The 16,163-nt window shown below is 37.6% G+C and overlaps 1 protein-coding gene across 1 annotated transcript in view; it reads left to right on the plus strand.

Annotated features, from left to right (window-relative positions):
- Window positions 1-16,163, plus strand: part of LOC126482139 (synaptic vesicle glycoprotein 2C-like) — a 173,853-nt gene that overhangs the window by 37,102 nt on the left and 120,588 nt on the right. Inside the window, exon 3 of the mRNA XM_050106116.1 lies at window positions 15,983-16,144. Within this exon, the coding sequence (XP_049962073.1) occupies window positions 15,983-16,144 (162 nt within the window). The remainder of the gene's footprint in view (window positions 1-15,982; window positions 16,145-16,163) is intronic.

A 16,163-nucleotide genomic window follows, 5' to 3' on the forward strand; every position in this document is an offset into this window, starting at 1 on the left:
TCGCTTCATGCTTAAGTCGCTGGCCATTCAAAGGTCTACGTTGAGTGCAGTACACTTCAGAACGGTTCTTTTGCAATGCATATGTGAGTACTAGGTTTTCCACAGTGGCTACAAACAAGGTTCTTTCCAGCATAGCGTGGATCCATGTCACCAGTGTAGTGAAAGTAAGAAAGCATTTTTACATCCTTGTCGCACAGTAAACAAACGATTTCATTATAACATATAAATAATAAATTTCACCCGTATTTCAAACTTAATAAAATAAATAAATGTGATCGATGGTAATTGAAACACAAAAAGACACTACACAATGTCACTTATTTAATCTACTAAATACTGAGATGTTTGTTAAAAACTTAGACTTAATATCATAAGAGACATTAGTAACTAATAATAACATTGCGAGAGACATACAGGAAGGAGAAACGGTCTCAAAAGATGATATCGCAAAGAGAAGCGGGATTTTACTGACATTATTAGATAATCGTGCGTTAAGGAACTAATACTATACAGCCGCTGAACATATTGAAAAACTGCAGTAACATGCGACAGAGAACTGGGGCTATTTTGATTCAGTTAACTGAAAACTCTTGCAGCTGTTTTGACAGAAAGGCGCTTCAACAGTTTTAACTGAGGCTGCAGCATTTGAGTTCACATAAAAAGAAACAGTTTTATTTTCGAACTATGAAATATTGAGCATAAAACAAACGCTATGGGATATCTTTAATTGGAATGCGCAAAGAGGAGAGTGCATTTTGATTCCGTTTAATAAGAGTTATCGAGCAAGAAGTAGCAGCACAAACTACGTTGTTATTTAAACAATAGCTGATAGAAATATTAGACATTGAGCCCCAGAAGCAGTATGTAGTAGTGGATTATAAATAAGCTCAATAACGTACTTTACATAATCTACAGTGTAAGCTTCCTACTCTTCCTTTTTTCAATGATATGAGTACATAAAAATATGTCTACAGCATAATACACTGAATATGTGCTACAGCACAGACCTTCAAACAGAAGCGCGCGTGCCGCATGCGTCCCTAATCAAGTATTCTTGCAGCCCGCGTTTCTCAGCGGATTACATTATGCATCGGGAAACTGACAGCCGAATCGAAAAACGACTACTAAGGTTCTTTCGAGTAGTTTTCCTGCTCCGTAACAAACAAAAATACTTAGAGAGACAGTAATAATTGCCTAATTATAATTGATATTGGTGAATTCGGCCGTGATCTGAGTAAAGCTGGTCGTTTAGCTGAGGGGTAGTGGGGTTAGTAGCGCGGCCACTGCGGGCTTTGAGGATGCGAGGCGGAGAATATTTTATTCATTGTCTGCCAGTAACAATTCACGGGCATGCGCGACGCGTACATCAGCTGCTGTCGTATAAATTGTGACATGGGTACATGGGTTCGTGAGAGCGCATCGCAGAGACGGTCATCTTCAAAGGCGATATTTGTCGCAAAGAATATGAAATTAAACTGAACGGAAGAAAAATGACTCAAAACATTTTATAGAAATTAATAATCGTGTCTCATGTTCTATGATGCATTTATATTTAAGTATCGTTACTGTTATTAATCAGTTAATCATCCACTCATATAGACAACACAACAACATTTCGTCAGTTAATTAGTTGATTAGTTACATGTTGCATAGATCATTTGAACGATTCTTTTATGTAAATGATGTGGAACGAGTCAGTTTACAGGTTATTTATGGGTGACTAGTGTTTATGTTAATGAACGCATTATCATTTTATTCCTATTCATGCAACTACACTTAAAAACAAGATGTTTTTTAATTGATACCAGTTTTTATGTATGAATTCGTCAAGGAAGTAGGAGAATTTGATTTAAAACTTGCTTCGCTACCTGTCGGACGTTTTATGTTATAGGGCAAATAATCAAAAATTTTTATTGCTGCATGTTGAACATCTGTCTGCGCCACTGACAGCTTTACCAATGGGTAACAGAGGTCATTTTTCTCTGTTCTTCTCATAGTCCAATGGATTACTTCTGACGAATTTCATTAGCGAAAATATGTATTATGATGGCGCTGTTAAAATGCCTATCTTCCTGAAGATGTGCCTACACGGTTTCCCTGGGTGAGCAAGACATTGAAACCTCCCCTTAGAAAAATTTATGAATCATTGTGCTGATAAACCCCTTACGTTATTTTGTTTTCAAACAGCTGAGCAACACTGAACGTGCACAGACATTTCTCTCTTTACTGATTCAGATCATCAATAAACTGACACACAATATTTTTAGCACAACGCAATCTGACTTTCAATACTCCCTACAAAAGAATGGCCCTGACTAACAATAACCTACGATGATGATGATGGTGAGTCCCATATTCTGTACAGAGCGTAGGGGAGCGACGCGGGACACCCGCGCCGCCTTACTAGGCAAGGTCCTAGTGGAGGTGGTTTGCCATTGCCTTCCTCCGACCGTAATGGGGATGAATGATGATGATGAAGACGACAAAACAACACCCAGTCATCTCGAGGCAGGAAAAATCCCTGAACCCGCCAGGAATCGAACCCGGGACCCCGTGCTCGGGAAGCGAGAACGCTACCGCGAGACCACGAGCTGCGGACAACAATAACCTGTACCTTTCATGAATCAGTTATCTCACAAAAATCTTCGTTACTCGAACTACTGCAATACAGCGAGCGCCAATACTGCCAGCTAAATAAAAGATTCTAACTACTGAAGTCACTAACTACTGATAGGCATAGTTAGCAAATGAAAGATTTTGATAGAGAACAAACAATGTATTTACCTTAATAGTGTTGAAAAGTCATATATATCAGTTCGTGACATCCAGTCTCTGATGGACACACGTCCAGATCATCAACTCTCAAAATTCCGCCATCTCTCTCCCCACAACCACCACTGCTGACGGCTCACGTCCAACTGTGCAACGTTACTCGCTGTTCACATCCAACTGCCCAACACTACAACAGCGAATATTATAACAATGTCAACCAGCCACAGACTGCACACAGCACAACCAATGATTTTCATACAGAGCGCTACGTGACGTTACCAATATAAAAACCTAAACAGCCTACTTACATAGATCCCATGCTCTCCACCAAAAATTTTAGAAATGGTTTTGGGCACTGGACAACACATATTTGTTAAAAAAAATTTATATTAACGCTAACAAATATATCAAATGCACACACTTATCGATACAATGTTGGTCAAAAGCTAAAATTTTCTCACAGTCCATAATGACAGTCCTGATAATTCATCACAGTATTGATTACAATTTTATACACAAAGTCTGAGGGGTAAAAGAAAATGCACATGGAAGTAATGGATTTCCATGCAGTTTTGAAGAAGTAGTGTTGTCCTTCCAACAGAAAGATAATGCTGACTCTTGACATGCAGACAGGTAATGGGGCCGGCCGCTGTGGCCGAGCGGTTCTAGGCGCTTCAGTCTGGAATCGCGCAATGCTACGGTCGCAGGTTCGAATCCTGCCTCGGGCATGGATGTATGTGATGTCCTTAGGTTAGTTAGGTTTAAGTAGTTCTAAGTTCTAGGGGACTGATGACCTCAGAAGTTAAGTCCCATAGTGCTCAGAGCCATTTGAACCATTTGAACAGGTAATGGGCCACAACAGAACAAACCCACAGCAGAGTCAGTCGAAGTTGAAGAAAATTGGTAGGTAGGTCATCACAGAGCAGACCCACTGTAGTTCTGGTAGAGATTATGGTATTGGTGGGCCATCAAAGGTACAGACCCCCTGCAGTCCTTGGAGAGACGCCAGCAGCCATCTGTTGCGACTGTGCAGGTGCACAATCACCATCGAAGAGTCCTGCGGACAATATAGCAAGTCCATAAACCACCACTTGTGCACTCACAAAATTTTTCGAATTGTCCTTAGAACCAGCAACGCCGTTAACCAGTCCCTTGCTGAATTATTAACACACGTGCAAACACTAACAGTCCCAACTTCTCACATATTGTGCATATACTATGACCAACAGAAACATGTGCAGTGAAATGAAACTTAATTTGAACAACTGGTGTCTATACAATAATAAATTTACAACATAAGAATACAATTACAAAGGTACAAAATACATCATTAAAGAACATAATAGTACAGGTAACATTTGTAGTAATACGGGCTTTACAAAAGAATAGAAATAAACTTGTACATCAGTGTTACAGGAATTCTGACATAAATAAATAAATAAAATAATGAGAATAGTTTTTGAAACATTAATTTCACACATGAGTATTAAAACAGAACAGAATAAATAATGCCTAAACATCTTTACAAAGTAAATAACACATTATTTAAAAAATTCTACAACATAACTCTTATCAGATAAACACATAAAGACAGGAAGAACACAAATACACAAGGGTACACAAACACATAGCGGCATAACACAAAAGGAAAGGACAGGGTTTGTTTTACTGTAGTATTTTGCAAACAAAACTTTCTTTATTTCTTGTAGATCTCCCTTTGTTCATCATTATTCCCAAAAAGTCCTGTCTATGCCTGATTTCTGTAATCTATTCATATCCTCTTCCAAAATAATTATTTTTCGTTGTACAGTACCCCTTTTTTTTAAAAAAAACTTTTTTCAAATAACTTCTCAGTGCATTTTTTCCAGTTCATCGCAACTCATTCTCTTATATAGCCTACCCCCTCTTAAGCTAACTTAAATCTACTGAGCTCAGATGACAAGGCAATACAGCAGCAGAAAACAATTAACATAAACAGCAATGACAAAAAATGCAAATTGGCATAGCTAGTAGCAATGAATATAAATTAAGCAAAGCAAATGCAACATTACAACTATTATGAGCCAATGTGCAGCAACAAGAAAAATAAATCAGTTGTAAAACTGGCTTAACAGAGTAATACAAAGTGAAATCAGTACCAATATGCCTGGCAAACAGCAGCAGCAAATGCAATAACTTATACTTACATATGACATAGCTCAAGCAGAAAAAATATTACAGGAAAGATGGCCATGTCTTATTCCTATGTCACATCTTAACACTAGAGTGATGTATCACAATAACTTACTCTAGCAGACAAGTTACCAAATCTTTAAAAATTATTTTTGCAATTCCTGTGAAGGGAAATGTCTATTTGTGTTCCCTTTTTTTTAAGAAAGTAGATCATAAAATTATTGTTTAATGGATCTGTAGACGGAAAATATTTACATTAGTACATCTATTAAATTTTATTTTAACCAATGCTGCAGTGGAGCTAGAAATTAGACATTAAACAAAATAGGGAAATATATATACAAAGCAAAGCATGGAACATCATTCACTGGCCATATGGCATTTCATAAGGCAGTAAAAAAATCTCTTAACTAGAAAGACAGTAGTCATAATCAGGTGTATAGACATAAAATATTTCTCATCATTTCATTAGGCATTTCAGTAAATATCAGAAAGTAATAATATGTTTCGAGTATGAGCGTGTCTTATTTGAAATGGTTTCTACAAAGGAATGTCAATAGCATGGTTAATGGCCTCTTTTTTCTCCACCTAATGGCTTTCTCTCCAGGCGGCTGGCAGAGCTGGACACCCACAGCCCATTATGTCAAGGTCACTTAGCTTTCTTACCGAAATATTTACTACAGCAGTTTCTCCTACAGTGACAGTCTCATATAGAAATATTTCACAGATCGAAAAATTACAGTAGAAATATGTAGAAACGAAATCTTATGAATAGCAGTGTTGTGATACATTCACGCATGGACACACAAGTCATAACTCTTAAAGTACAATTCTTGGTTTCCAACATCCTTTTTCACAAACCAGAGTCCCTAACTTCTATTCATTATTCATAGACATATAAACACGTACTCACATTCCTCATATATGGTAGCATCTTCTTATTGATCATAAACATACTTCAACAGCATAATACACATTGTCATCGTAATAATAACATCATAAAACCTCAGCCAAATCTCAAAAACGTCGTAGCTTTCTGCAATAATTTCAAAACCTAAAAAAAAATTCTTTGCTAATTTCAATAGTGTCATCTACCTCAAACGTACTTTAAAATCATGATCGAATACCAAATACATCATTCAAATCTCTCGTAGTATCACAATGGTTCCGAAAAAATATGAACAGTTCACAAAGTACAGACAAAATACAATTTCATAAGTGTGAAGTTATCCAACTGTATAATTGCGTAAACGTGTCACTGACGTAGTAAAAAATTTTTGTCTCTCTCAGTTAAATGATCAGATAGCTGTGTAATTCTGTGTTACAGAAATATCGTACCGATGTGTAAAGTTGTATAAGCAAATATCATATTAACTAGGGCTCCTAGCGCTCACTACACACTTAGTACACAAAGTAGGTGTGTACCCCCCCACCCCCCCATAGGATTAATGTAATTATATCCTCAGGTGTTACAGATTACAGCAATGGAATGAAATGTATCAGGAAAACCTTTGTATCTTTGTAATTCAAAAATCTTTAAAAATAAATGTTTTAAGTACAAAATTAATCACTCAAATACGTGTACTGTAGCGCTAAACTGTGCGTCTTGATGCAAGATAATCTCTGTCATTACTTAAGGGTAAAAAAAAATGTGCCAAGTGTCGTAATTATCGTCGTCTGTAAGCAAAATTCTGTAGACGTCAATGTACTTACCTCGTAATGAACAAAAGCGAAATGCTATGCGTATAGATATCGTAGTTACTACATACAGTGCCGTGATCAAGAAAGTACTATACTGTAATGTATTGTTGTGCTATGAAAAAGGCTGTCTCATTGTAGCTATACCACAAAAGTTACTACTAAAACATGTTTTCCTTTCCAGAAGAATTCTGAAAAAGTGTGCAGATGTAAAACAGATACACCGCAAAAGCAGCAATGTAAATTGTGTCACTCATTAGTAGCGTCGTGATATAATTGTGTAGCAATGAAATAAACTAACCACCGTCAGAAAGTACTTTAAATCCAGAATGTATTTTGAAGTAAATCAAAATGTTGCATTAAAATCTCATTAGCAGTACCGGTATATGTTATAAGTATGTGAGCCTTATAGTCATTACGTAATAGTGCAACAAACAAGCAAGAATGTACACACACAATAACACTGTGTCGCCTGTTCACTATAACAATGCATTCGTAATTAATAAGTTCCCTAGGTTCTTGACTGGATAGTTAACTTTAAATCATTGTTGCATGCTAACAGTTTCTAAGTGTGTCAAAGGGTAATAGTAATGTGAAGTGAAAAATCTTACAGCAAAGACTAAGTTAAAAAGCAGATTATCTCTCAATGAACGGTTTTACATGTGAAATGTGGTGCAATCCTTCACTCTTCCTAGTACGCAGAGTTTCTACTTCAAAGCAATTATCATGTTGTATACATCGGTAAGGAATGCTAAAATGTATCTCAAGGTTAGCTTCTATGTTATTTTTCTCTGAGCCAGCCGGCGCACATGGATGCCTGCGGTGCGAGTCATTCATTGTCTGTCTCCTTGTTGGCGCGCGTCGTTATTAGGATTAGGAGACCTAACTTCTACAAATTCACCTTGTCGAGAGGGCCATGCCCTGTTTGAATCCCGCCAGTTCTGATGACATTCAGGTCTGTCGTTATGTCGGTAGTTTCTATGGTTCCTTTTTTGTCGGTCATGTGGTGGAGAATTTCGCCCGGAATCATAACTGCGCGGTGGACCGTTGCGTCTCAAGTTATCCTGTTTCCCTTGATAATAATTATTTTGGTTCCCATGTTGTCTGTTTCTCTGATTGTCTCTGTCATAGTCATTACTGGGGAGAGGTGATCTTTCCTTGTAATTATTACTACTCTACCAACGGTTGTCATACGGGTGGTGTCTGTTTTGGTCACGATATACGTTGTAAGAATAGCCTTTTCGTGTCCAGTTATTATTTCTTTCATCGCAGAATTGTGACGGATGTGACCTGTAATTGTTGTGTTCCTGTTTTCACGTCCCGCGATTGTCAGTATCAATTTCCAGTTCTTGTAACAGTCCCTGAAAAGCTTCAATGTCGTCTTTGCAACGTCCTGCCAAAATAATATGTCTTAAATGTTGAGGCAAATGCGGATGAGTTTTGAGGGGCTGTATATGTTTGACAGGTACTGATTCTTGTGCAACATGCCTTCAAAATATTTCACAAGACTGTAAAATTCAGATTGTTCGAAATGTTTCATCATTATGATACTATGTTTTACTCGGTCTTGTGTAGCTTGAGACCAATATGCTGAGAGGAAGGCATGATAAAATTCTCCTTCACTGTGGCAATCGTGAATGACCAATCGCATTCTTACAGCTGGTTCATTCTCTAAGTAGCCACACATAAATTCTAATCTGTGCTCTAATGACCAGTTGGGTGGAAAACAATGAGAGAATTGATGAAGCCATGCTTGTAGATGAATGTTGTGGCCAGAATTCTTAAATGTTTTCAATTTACGTGTAGTAATGAACAGCTTATAGTCAAAATCATCACGTCGGCGAGTCGCATATCGTTCACTGTTACTTCGTTTCGGCGGTTCCATCTCAAAATTCGCTGTACCTTGCTAATTTCTTTCATGATTTCCGAAGTGCCCTGCGTTATTATTTTGTGGCTGTTCCGTATTTCTGTGTCCCTCTTCCCGTATTGGAGCGCGAGTGTCCTCTGATATATATAATTCTTGTATTACCTATGTCAACTGATCTTGTACTTCCCGGCTTTCTCTTTTGTACTGTGTATTGATTTGATTTTGATTTTGTTTGAATTTTCTAATTTGTTCATACTCTTCTGTGTCAGTGAAGGCTACCGGTCTTGTGTCATTCAGATCATCCTCTACCTTTGTAGATAAGTTAGTGAACTGATCCAAAAGTTCGGCTACTTTCTCCGATAATGAACTCATTTCCTCAGTGTGTTTTTCTGAACCACGTTTCAGAGTGTCCATTTGTGTTGAAAGCGTATCTACCATGTCCTTTAAGTTTCGTTGAGTTTTTTCAAGTTGCGTAACCGAATCGGTAGATGCAACTGAGTCAATTTTAGCTTGCAAGGTGTAGTGTATTTCATGAACAATAGTCTGCAGTTCTTTTATGGCTGCTTCGTGAGTCTGTAATGCAGTGTCATGACGCGAAAAAATAGGTTGAAAATGCTCATAAATTTGTGTTTTTACGTCATTACGGACATTTTGAGATTTCGATTCGATTTGAAGTAACTCAGTAGTTAAATCTTTACGAGTTTGTTCAAGCGTTTGCTCAATTGTGTTTAACTTTTGAAGATTTTGTTCCATTGTGTCTAACTTGTGTAACTGTTGCTGTATTCGTTCCTGATTTTGTTCCATTCGTTGCATGAATTGCAATAACAATGTATTAGTGTCTGGAACTCGTTCCTTTGTGTTTATCAGCAGTACATAACAGGCAACATTCGCATTTTGAAAGGAAGAAAATGTGTCTTGACTTGGTTGAGAAACGGGCAATGACGCAAAACCTGAATCAGCAGTATTTGCAAAATTTTGTCCTGTCATTTCGGATTGCTGAGGCGAGCTGTTGCCGACCGATCGATCGACAATGTTTCCCTGTTCACTAATTGTTTCACTGTCTACACCATTATTTGCACCTGGTCCATATCCCTATGCATAATTACCAAATTACAATGTTGAACATTAGTTAATTCATTACACGGTGGCGCTAACACACTACTCTCGTCTTCACTGTCATTTCTCAGTTTACTTTGAAGCCTAGCGTTACGTTTTTCACACGCCATAATTATCAGTATTTCACACGATAACAAGAAAAGCACAATTTGAAGAGCAAAAATTAGAAAACACATTAACATAGCACTGAAAATAATATCTAGTTAATCGCAAGCGAAGTTGCGAAATACTTGGTGCAAATCTACATGCATGTCACAACTATTTTACTGTATAACAATGAAAGACTACAACTACAAAGGAGATTCTCTCTACAATTATGTCCTAGCAATAAAAAAAAACTACACTAATTACACAAACTACAAGAAAAAAATCAGAAGATTACAGTGAGGTATCATCGGCTAAGGGTCGACATATGAAACCTCCCCTTAGAAAAAATTGTGAATGATTGTGCTGATAAACCCCTTACGTTATTTTATTTTCAAACAGCTTAGCAACACTGAACGTGCACAGACATTTCTCTCTTTACTTATTCAGATCACCATGAACTGACATACAATATTGCCGGCCGAAGTGGCCATGCGGTTAAAGGCGCTGCAGTCTGGAACCGCAAGACCGCTACGGTCGCAGGTTCGAATCCTGCCTCGGGCATGGATGTTTGTGATGTCCTTAGGTTAGTTAGGTTTAACTAGTTCTAAGTTCTAGGGGACTAATGACCTCAGCAGTTGAGTCCCATAGTGCTCAGAGCCATTTGACATACAATATTTTTAGCTCAACGCAATCTGACTTTCAATAATCCTTACAAAAGAATGGCCCTGACTAACAATAACCTATACCTTTCATGAATCACTTACCTCACAAAAATCTTCGTTACTCGAACTACTGCAATACAGCGAGTGACAATACTGCCAGCTAAACAAAAGATTCTAACTACTGAAGTCACTAACTACTGATAGGCATAGTTAGCAAATGAAAGATTTTCATAGAGAACAAACAATGTATTTACCTTAATAGTGTTGAAAAGTCATATATATCAGTCCATGACATCCAGTCCTACAAACTTACTGTCGCTGATGGACACACGTCCAGATCATCCACTCTCAAAATTCCGCCATCTCTCTCCCCACAACCACCACTGCTGGCGGCTCACGTCCAACTGCGCAACGCCATGCGCTGTTCACATCCAACTGCCCAACACTGCAATAGCGAATATTACAACAATGCCAACCAGCCACAGACTGCACACAGCACAGCCAGCAGTTTTTATACACAGCGCTATGTGGCGTTACCAATATAAAAAGCTAAACGGCCTACTTACAACAAGTTATTCTTACTGCTCGCTTTTGTGCAATCACCACTTTCTAAGCGATGAGTTATCTCACAAATTACGGCATTGTTGATTGGAAAAGTGCATAACATGTCAGGAGGTTGATACGTTTGTTTACAAGGTTAGTAATTATATGAAGAGCAAATGTAGATTAGATTTTTAGCTTAGATTTACTTCATTCCAATTGATACGTAGTGAGGAGGTCCTCCAGGATGTGGAACATGTCAGAAAGACAAAATAAATGACATATATTTACAACTCAAACAAATAAGCTAATGTACCATTCCACAGGTCCCAGGTGGTATGATCGTCATTTTTAATGCACGCTATATGAAAGAATGATTTTACAAATACTAATGCACTGAATTTTATAATTAAAATTTTATTTATTTATTTATAAGGTAATAAACATATAATACAACTACTATAATGCTTATTTACAATGAACACTTTACTGCACTGAAATGGTACAGGAGTTAGATTGCAATTACACACACACAAAAACACACACTCTTATTTACAATGAACACATTACTGCACTGAAATTGTGCAGAAGTTATATTATACAAATCAGTTGGTTCTATTGAGAAATTCATCAATGGAGTAGAAGGAGTTGGCCTCCAATAAATCCTTTAGGCTTCTCTTATACTGAATTTCACTGGTTGTTAAGCTTTTCATGGCTGCTGGCAAGTTATTGAAAATGTGTGTTCCTGAATAATGTTCACTTTTTTGTACAAGACTAAGTGACTTTAAATCCTTGTGAAGATTATTCTTATTTCTAGTATTGATTCCATGAATTGAGCTGTTGGTTTGAAAAAGTGATATATTTTAATGACAAATTTCATTAAAGAATAAATATATTGGGAAGCAGTAGTTAGTATCCCTAGTTCCCTAAACAGGCTCAACTTAATTGTTTGAGAAGCTCAGTAATATGCTTCTTCCAGTTCAAGTTTGCATCAATATGTACACCCAAAAATTTGGAGCACTCTACACTACTTACTACACCTGCTCCGGCATCAGTTGTTGATATGACTCTGTTGTGAAGAACTAAATGTAGTATGTATTTTCAAAATTTAGGAAGAGCCCATTTTCATAAAACATTTAATAATTCCCTCTAAAATATCATTACTACCTCTTCTGTTGCTTTCTCTATAATGGTATTCATTATAACACTGGTGCCAAGTACCAGTTTTGCTTGTTGAATATTAAGTGGGAGGCTGTCAGAATGCCACAACTTTCGGGTCGCTAAGAGTGGTCGCTCCACGATGCTAGTACAGGCTCTTGAGAAAAAAAGTTTGATGACCACTGCGCAACAGTGTTTATACAAAATTTTGCTAGAAGTTATAATTTATAATACAATATGACCACGGTTTCATAAACATTTTCAAGAGCAGGGGATGCTTACATTGCGCAACGGAAAGAAATGGAGGCATAAATAAATAACTGATTATTGTTAAGATGACAGTTACTACTAGAAACACCACAAATTGATTCGATGAACATCCACTTGATAGTACTTGTAGGTAGACCTAGTGCCATGAACACGTGTACCTCAGTATGACAGCTTAACAACTATCCTGAAAAATATAACAGTCACGTCGAACATAATCTTATAAGCAGAAGGCGGTCTCGTAGCCCAGCAACTTCTGAACTGTACAGCAGGACCATAACTGGAAAGGGTTTCTGCTATTAATGTTTTGGAAAACATTTTGCTAACTGCATTTACGATTCTCGCTGACTAATGTTCCTGTAAAAGACAGAATTCGGAGTAAAGTACGCGCTCGAATTAAATGCAAATTCGAAAATGATTATAAAAGAAAGAGCGCAATCGCATTTTAGCATTGATTTCATAAGTGACACAGGAATATAGATAGATCATAGATGCTTCAGTTAAATTTATGATTATGAAGACTCATTTCAAAAGTAGTAATAAACGATAGTTTATCCATGTCCTGTGATGGACTTCGTGTTGCTCAAGTCCACGATACATTAAAAATTGAACAACGAAAAATTCTAAATACGTTAAGACATTCTAAACACCTGTAAACTAGCTACACAGTGATGTAGCAGGTAAGCCTACGGTACAGACGAACAAGTGAAAAACTGATACTGTATCATGAGAATGGTCCACGATCTGCCTCACTGAGCTACAGAAATGAGCCTGAACATAAATGAAAGTAGTTTAAAGACCTAAAACGTTGCAGACAGAATATTTCTCTGAGCCACAAAATGCATTTCGTAGTCTCAACATACTTTTCGTTGTTCTTAGCCTGAGAACGGCCATTAGAATTCAAATACCGACGTCCATGAACAAGCTGCGTCACGAGTCGTCCAGAACAGAAATTACAGGCAGCAGAAAGAACACTCGCATAATGCACAATCGAGAATGGTGAATTCAGGATTCTTTGTCTACCGTTCAATGGGGCTCGTAAACAAGCTGCAAAGCCTACACAGTCCTGTGACTGGCTCATACCTACCGCCTCCAGTGTATACCTTAGCAGCTATGCCTTCACTCGACTAGCCAAGAATTGCAATACATTAAGAAATCGATATCCCTCGTGACAACCAACTCAGAATTTTAAGAATGAATAGTTTGAAAGTTGACACTTTAACAAACGATGTTCAACATATTGGGCAAATTTGACTGTCAAAATAAAGACTTCATTAACTTCAGCTGGCACTGGGGAACTGTTTGTATAGTTTCAGTGCGGAATGATAATGCCCTGTAAAACACAGGTGACGACATCGAGATCTGACCCAAGCATGGACCTGTGACTCCCGCACAAATAAAGGACTAAATGATAGGAAGATGCAGGAATGTGTCCTATAGGCTTAACAATAAAATATGATCATTAAACAAATTAAAACGTAGTCCTTAGAATATTCATGCGTCGGATCCAGATGGACAACGGAATCGGAACAACTTCAATGGTTAAGCAGGGATTAACAAAAATTTCTGTCGCCTTAAGTGCTTGGGATTCAAAAGAGGCTAAGGTTCCTTATAAATGCAAAATTAGTCTCTTTTGATATGCATAGCTTGTTCACATGTATTCCAGTGAAAAACTCTGTATATATTATGTCACAATCATAGTATTCACACAACATAAATCCAGAAGAGCAGATGAGCATTGTTAGTACAGTGGAATGTTGCTTAAATCAAAATTATTTCTGCCTTCAAGGTAGCTATCATCAGCAAGCAGATGGTCTGGCAATGGGCTTACCTTTATCCACCTTGCTAACAGAAATGTTTATGGACAAGTGGGAGACTGATTTTTTGTAGAGAGAACCACTGGAGAAACATGTTGTGTATTCGTACAGATATGTAAATGATGTTGTTTGTATGTGGAAACGATCCAGTAGACAACTCCATAAATTTGTGGAAAATGTGAACCAGTGGCACACTAACATATAGGTCAGCATGGAATTGGGGGCTCACCATAAATTTCCTGGACAATAGCTTACATATAAAAGACACTAACCATAAATTTAAAATTTACCGATAAGATTCCTTGACTGAACTTTCATCCCGGCTTCCTCCCAACATTCTACAATCTAATAACATGCACATGATCCACTGTCTCCTTTCTATGTCCCAAGAAGACTTTGACCAGGAACTTAACACAATAAAAACAGTATCCATAAATAATGAATTTTATCCCAGCAACGTTGATAAAATTTTAGTTAAAAAGATGAAGAAGCAAGCCAGGTCCCTACTGTCGCCAATGAAAACAAGGACAAACAATAAAAGAAAAGGTGCAGATTACCTTTTATAGGAAAAACATCAAATAGCATTAGTATCATCTTGAAGGCAGAGGGTTTCTCTGTGTTTTTCTGTGTCGCTCAGACAATAGGTAGTCTCTTGTTCAACGCAAAAGACAAACAACCAGCTATCACAAATAGTGGAGTTTATAAAATCACATGCCGTGAGTCTTAAACTTGCTACAATGGACAGATGGGGAGGTCAATCTGTACCAGAACACCACAGTAGCTGGAGATTGAAGAAGCCTGATTCAGCCTTTGCAGAAAATTGCTTGAACAATAAGCACAAGCAAACAATAGATGTACAACCCTACACGCAGAGGAAAAAGGGCCAAACTCGACCAATTAGAAATTTTAGAAATTAAACGTATGTGTATATCTCCACACATATTACTAAACGAGCAAACCTAATACAATTATTCATCTCTTTTTATATGAGATCGCAACCCAAGGACAGAAGCAAAACTTTGGGCCCCAGTCCATTGTAGTTAAAAAAAAAAAAAAAAAAAAAAAAAAAAAGAAAAAAAAAAAAACTGGCTGACGCATAACTTTAGACCGGTCACTGTAGTATAACTGGTGAATGTGTAATAATGTACGTAATATGTTAAAAATGATGATTGACATAATTGTACATTAAGCTATGAATCGATACCACAATATGTTGAGATGATTATCTTTGCCTTGTCTGTACATCATCATCTTTGGGAATCAATAATGTACTTGAAAAAGGGCTTATAATCGAAACTTAGGTTGTGCAATAACATTAATAATAAATTGTGAAACAAGGCTAAAAACAGTGTTTGTTTAGTTAAACTACAAGAAGTTAACGCTCTGATGGTTAATGGAACATGCAGTTGTTCGGTACCACTTGCCTAACGGAAACGTGATATTTATTGTACTGCTGAACACAAAAATAAAAGTCAGTGGTTCATTTTAAATTATGTGAAAAACCTAATCTCCCTAAATAGTTACTGATCCACACGTGACCCATCAAAAAATAAGAGTTGTATTTATCTCATTTTAAAATACGCTGCACGATGCCACTAACCGTTGCATGCATACGAAGTGTGTCCTGGGTGTCTTACAGGAGTAACAATAATTTGGCTGCGACAGATCTGTAGCCAACGAGGAATATACGTCAAAAAAGAAAGTACAGAACAGGTTATTGCTGTCTGCGATCAAGAATAGCGTATATTGCAGGTCCATGGAAAAATGAATTTTATTTGCTGCTGATAGAGTACATTGCGTGCTTCTCATTTGGGGGTGTGTTCCAGGCTTCGGGAAGTTTAACTACATGCTGCTGCTGGTGGCCTTCCCGGCAGCCATGGTCAGCGTCTTCGACACAACAACGATGGCTTACATTCTGCCAGTGGCGCAGTGCGACCTGGGCCTTACCAACCTAGACAAGGGTGGCCTCAATGCCATCACCTACGCCGGTGAGTATGACTCTGGTCT

This window comes from Schistocerca serialis, chromosome 5 (assembly GCF_023864345.2).
Source record: "Schistocerca serialis cubense isolate TAMUIC-IGC-003099 chromosome 5, iqSchSeri2.2, whole genome shotgun sequence".
Classification (NCBI taxonomy): Eukaryota; Metazoa; Arthropoda; class Insecta; order Orthoptera; family Acrididae; genus Schistocerca; species Schistocerca serialis.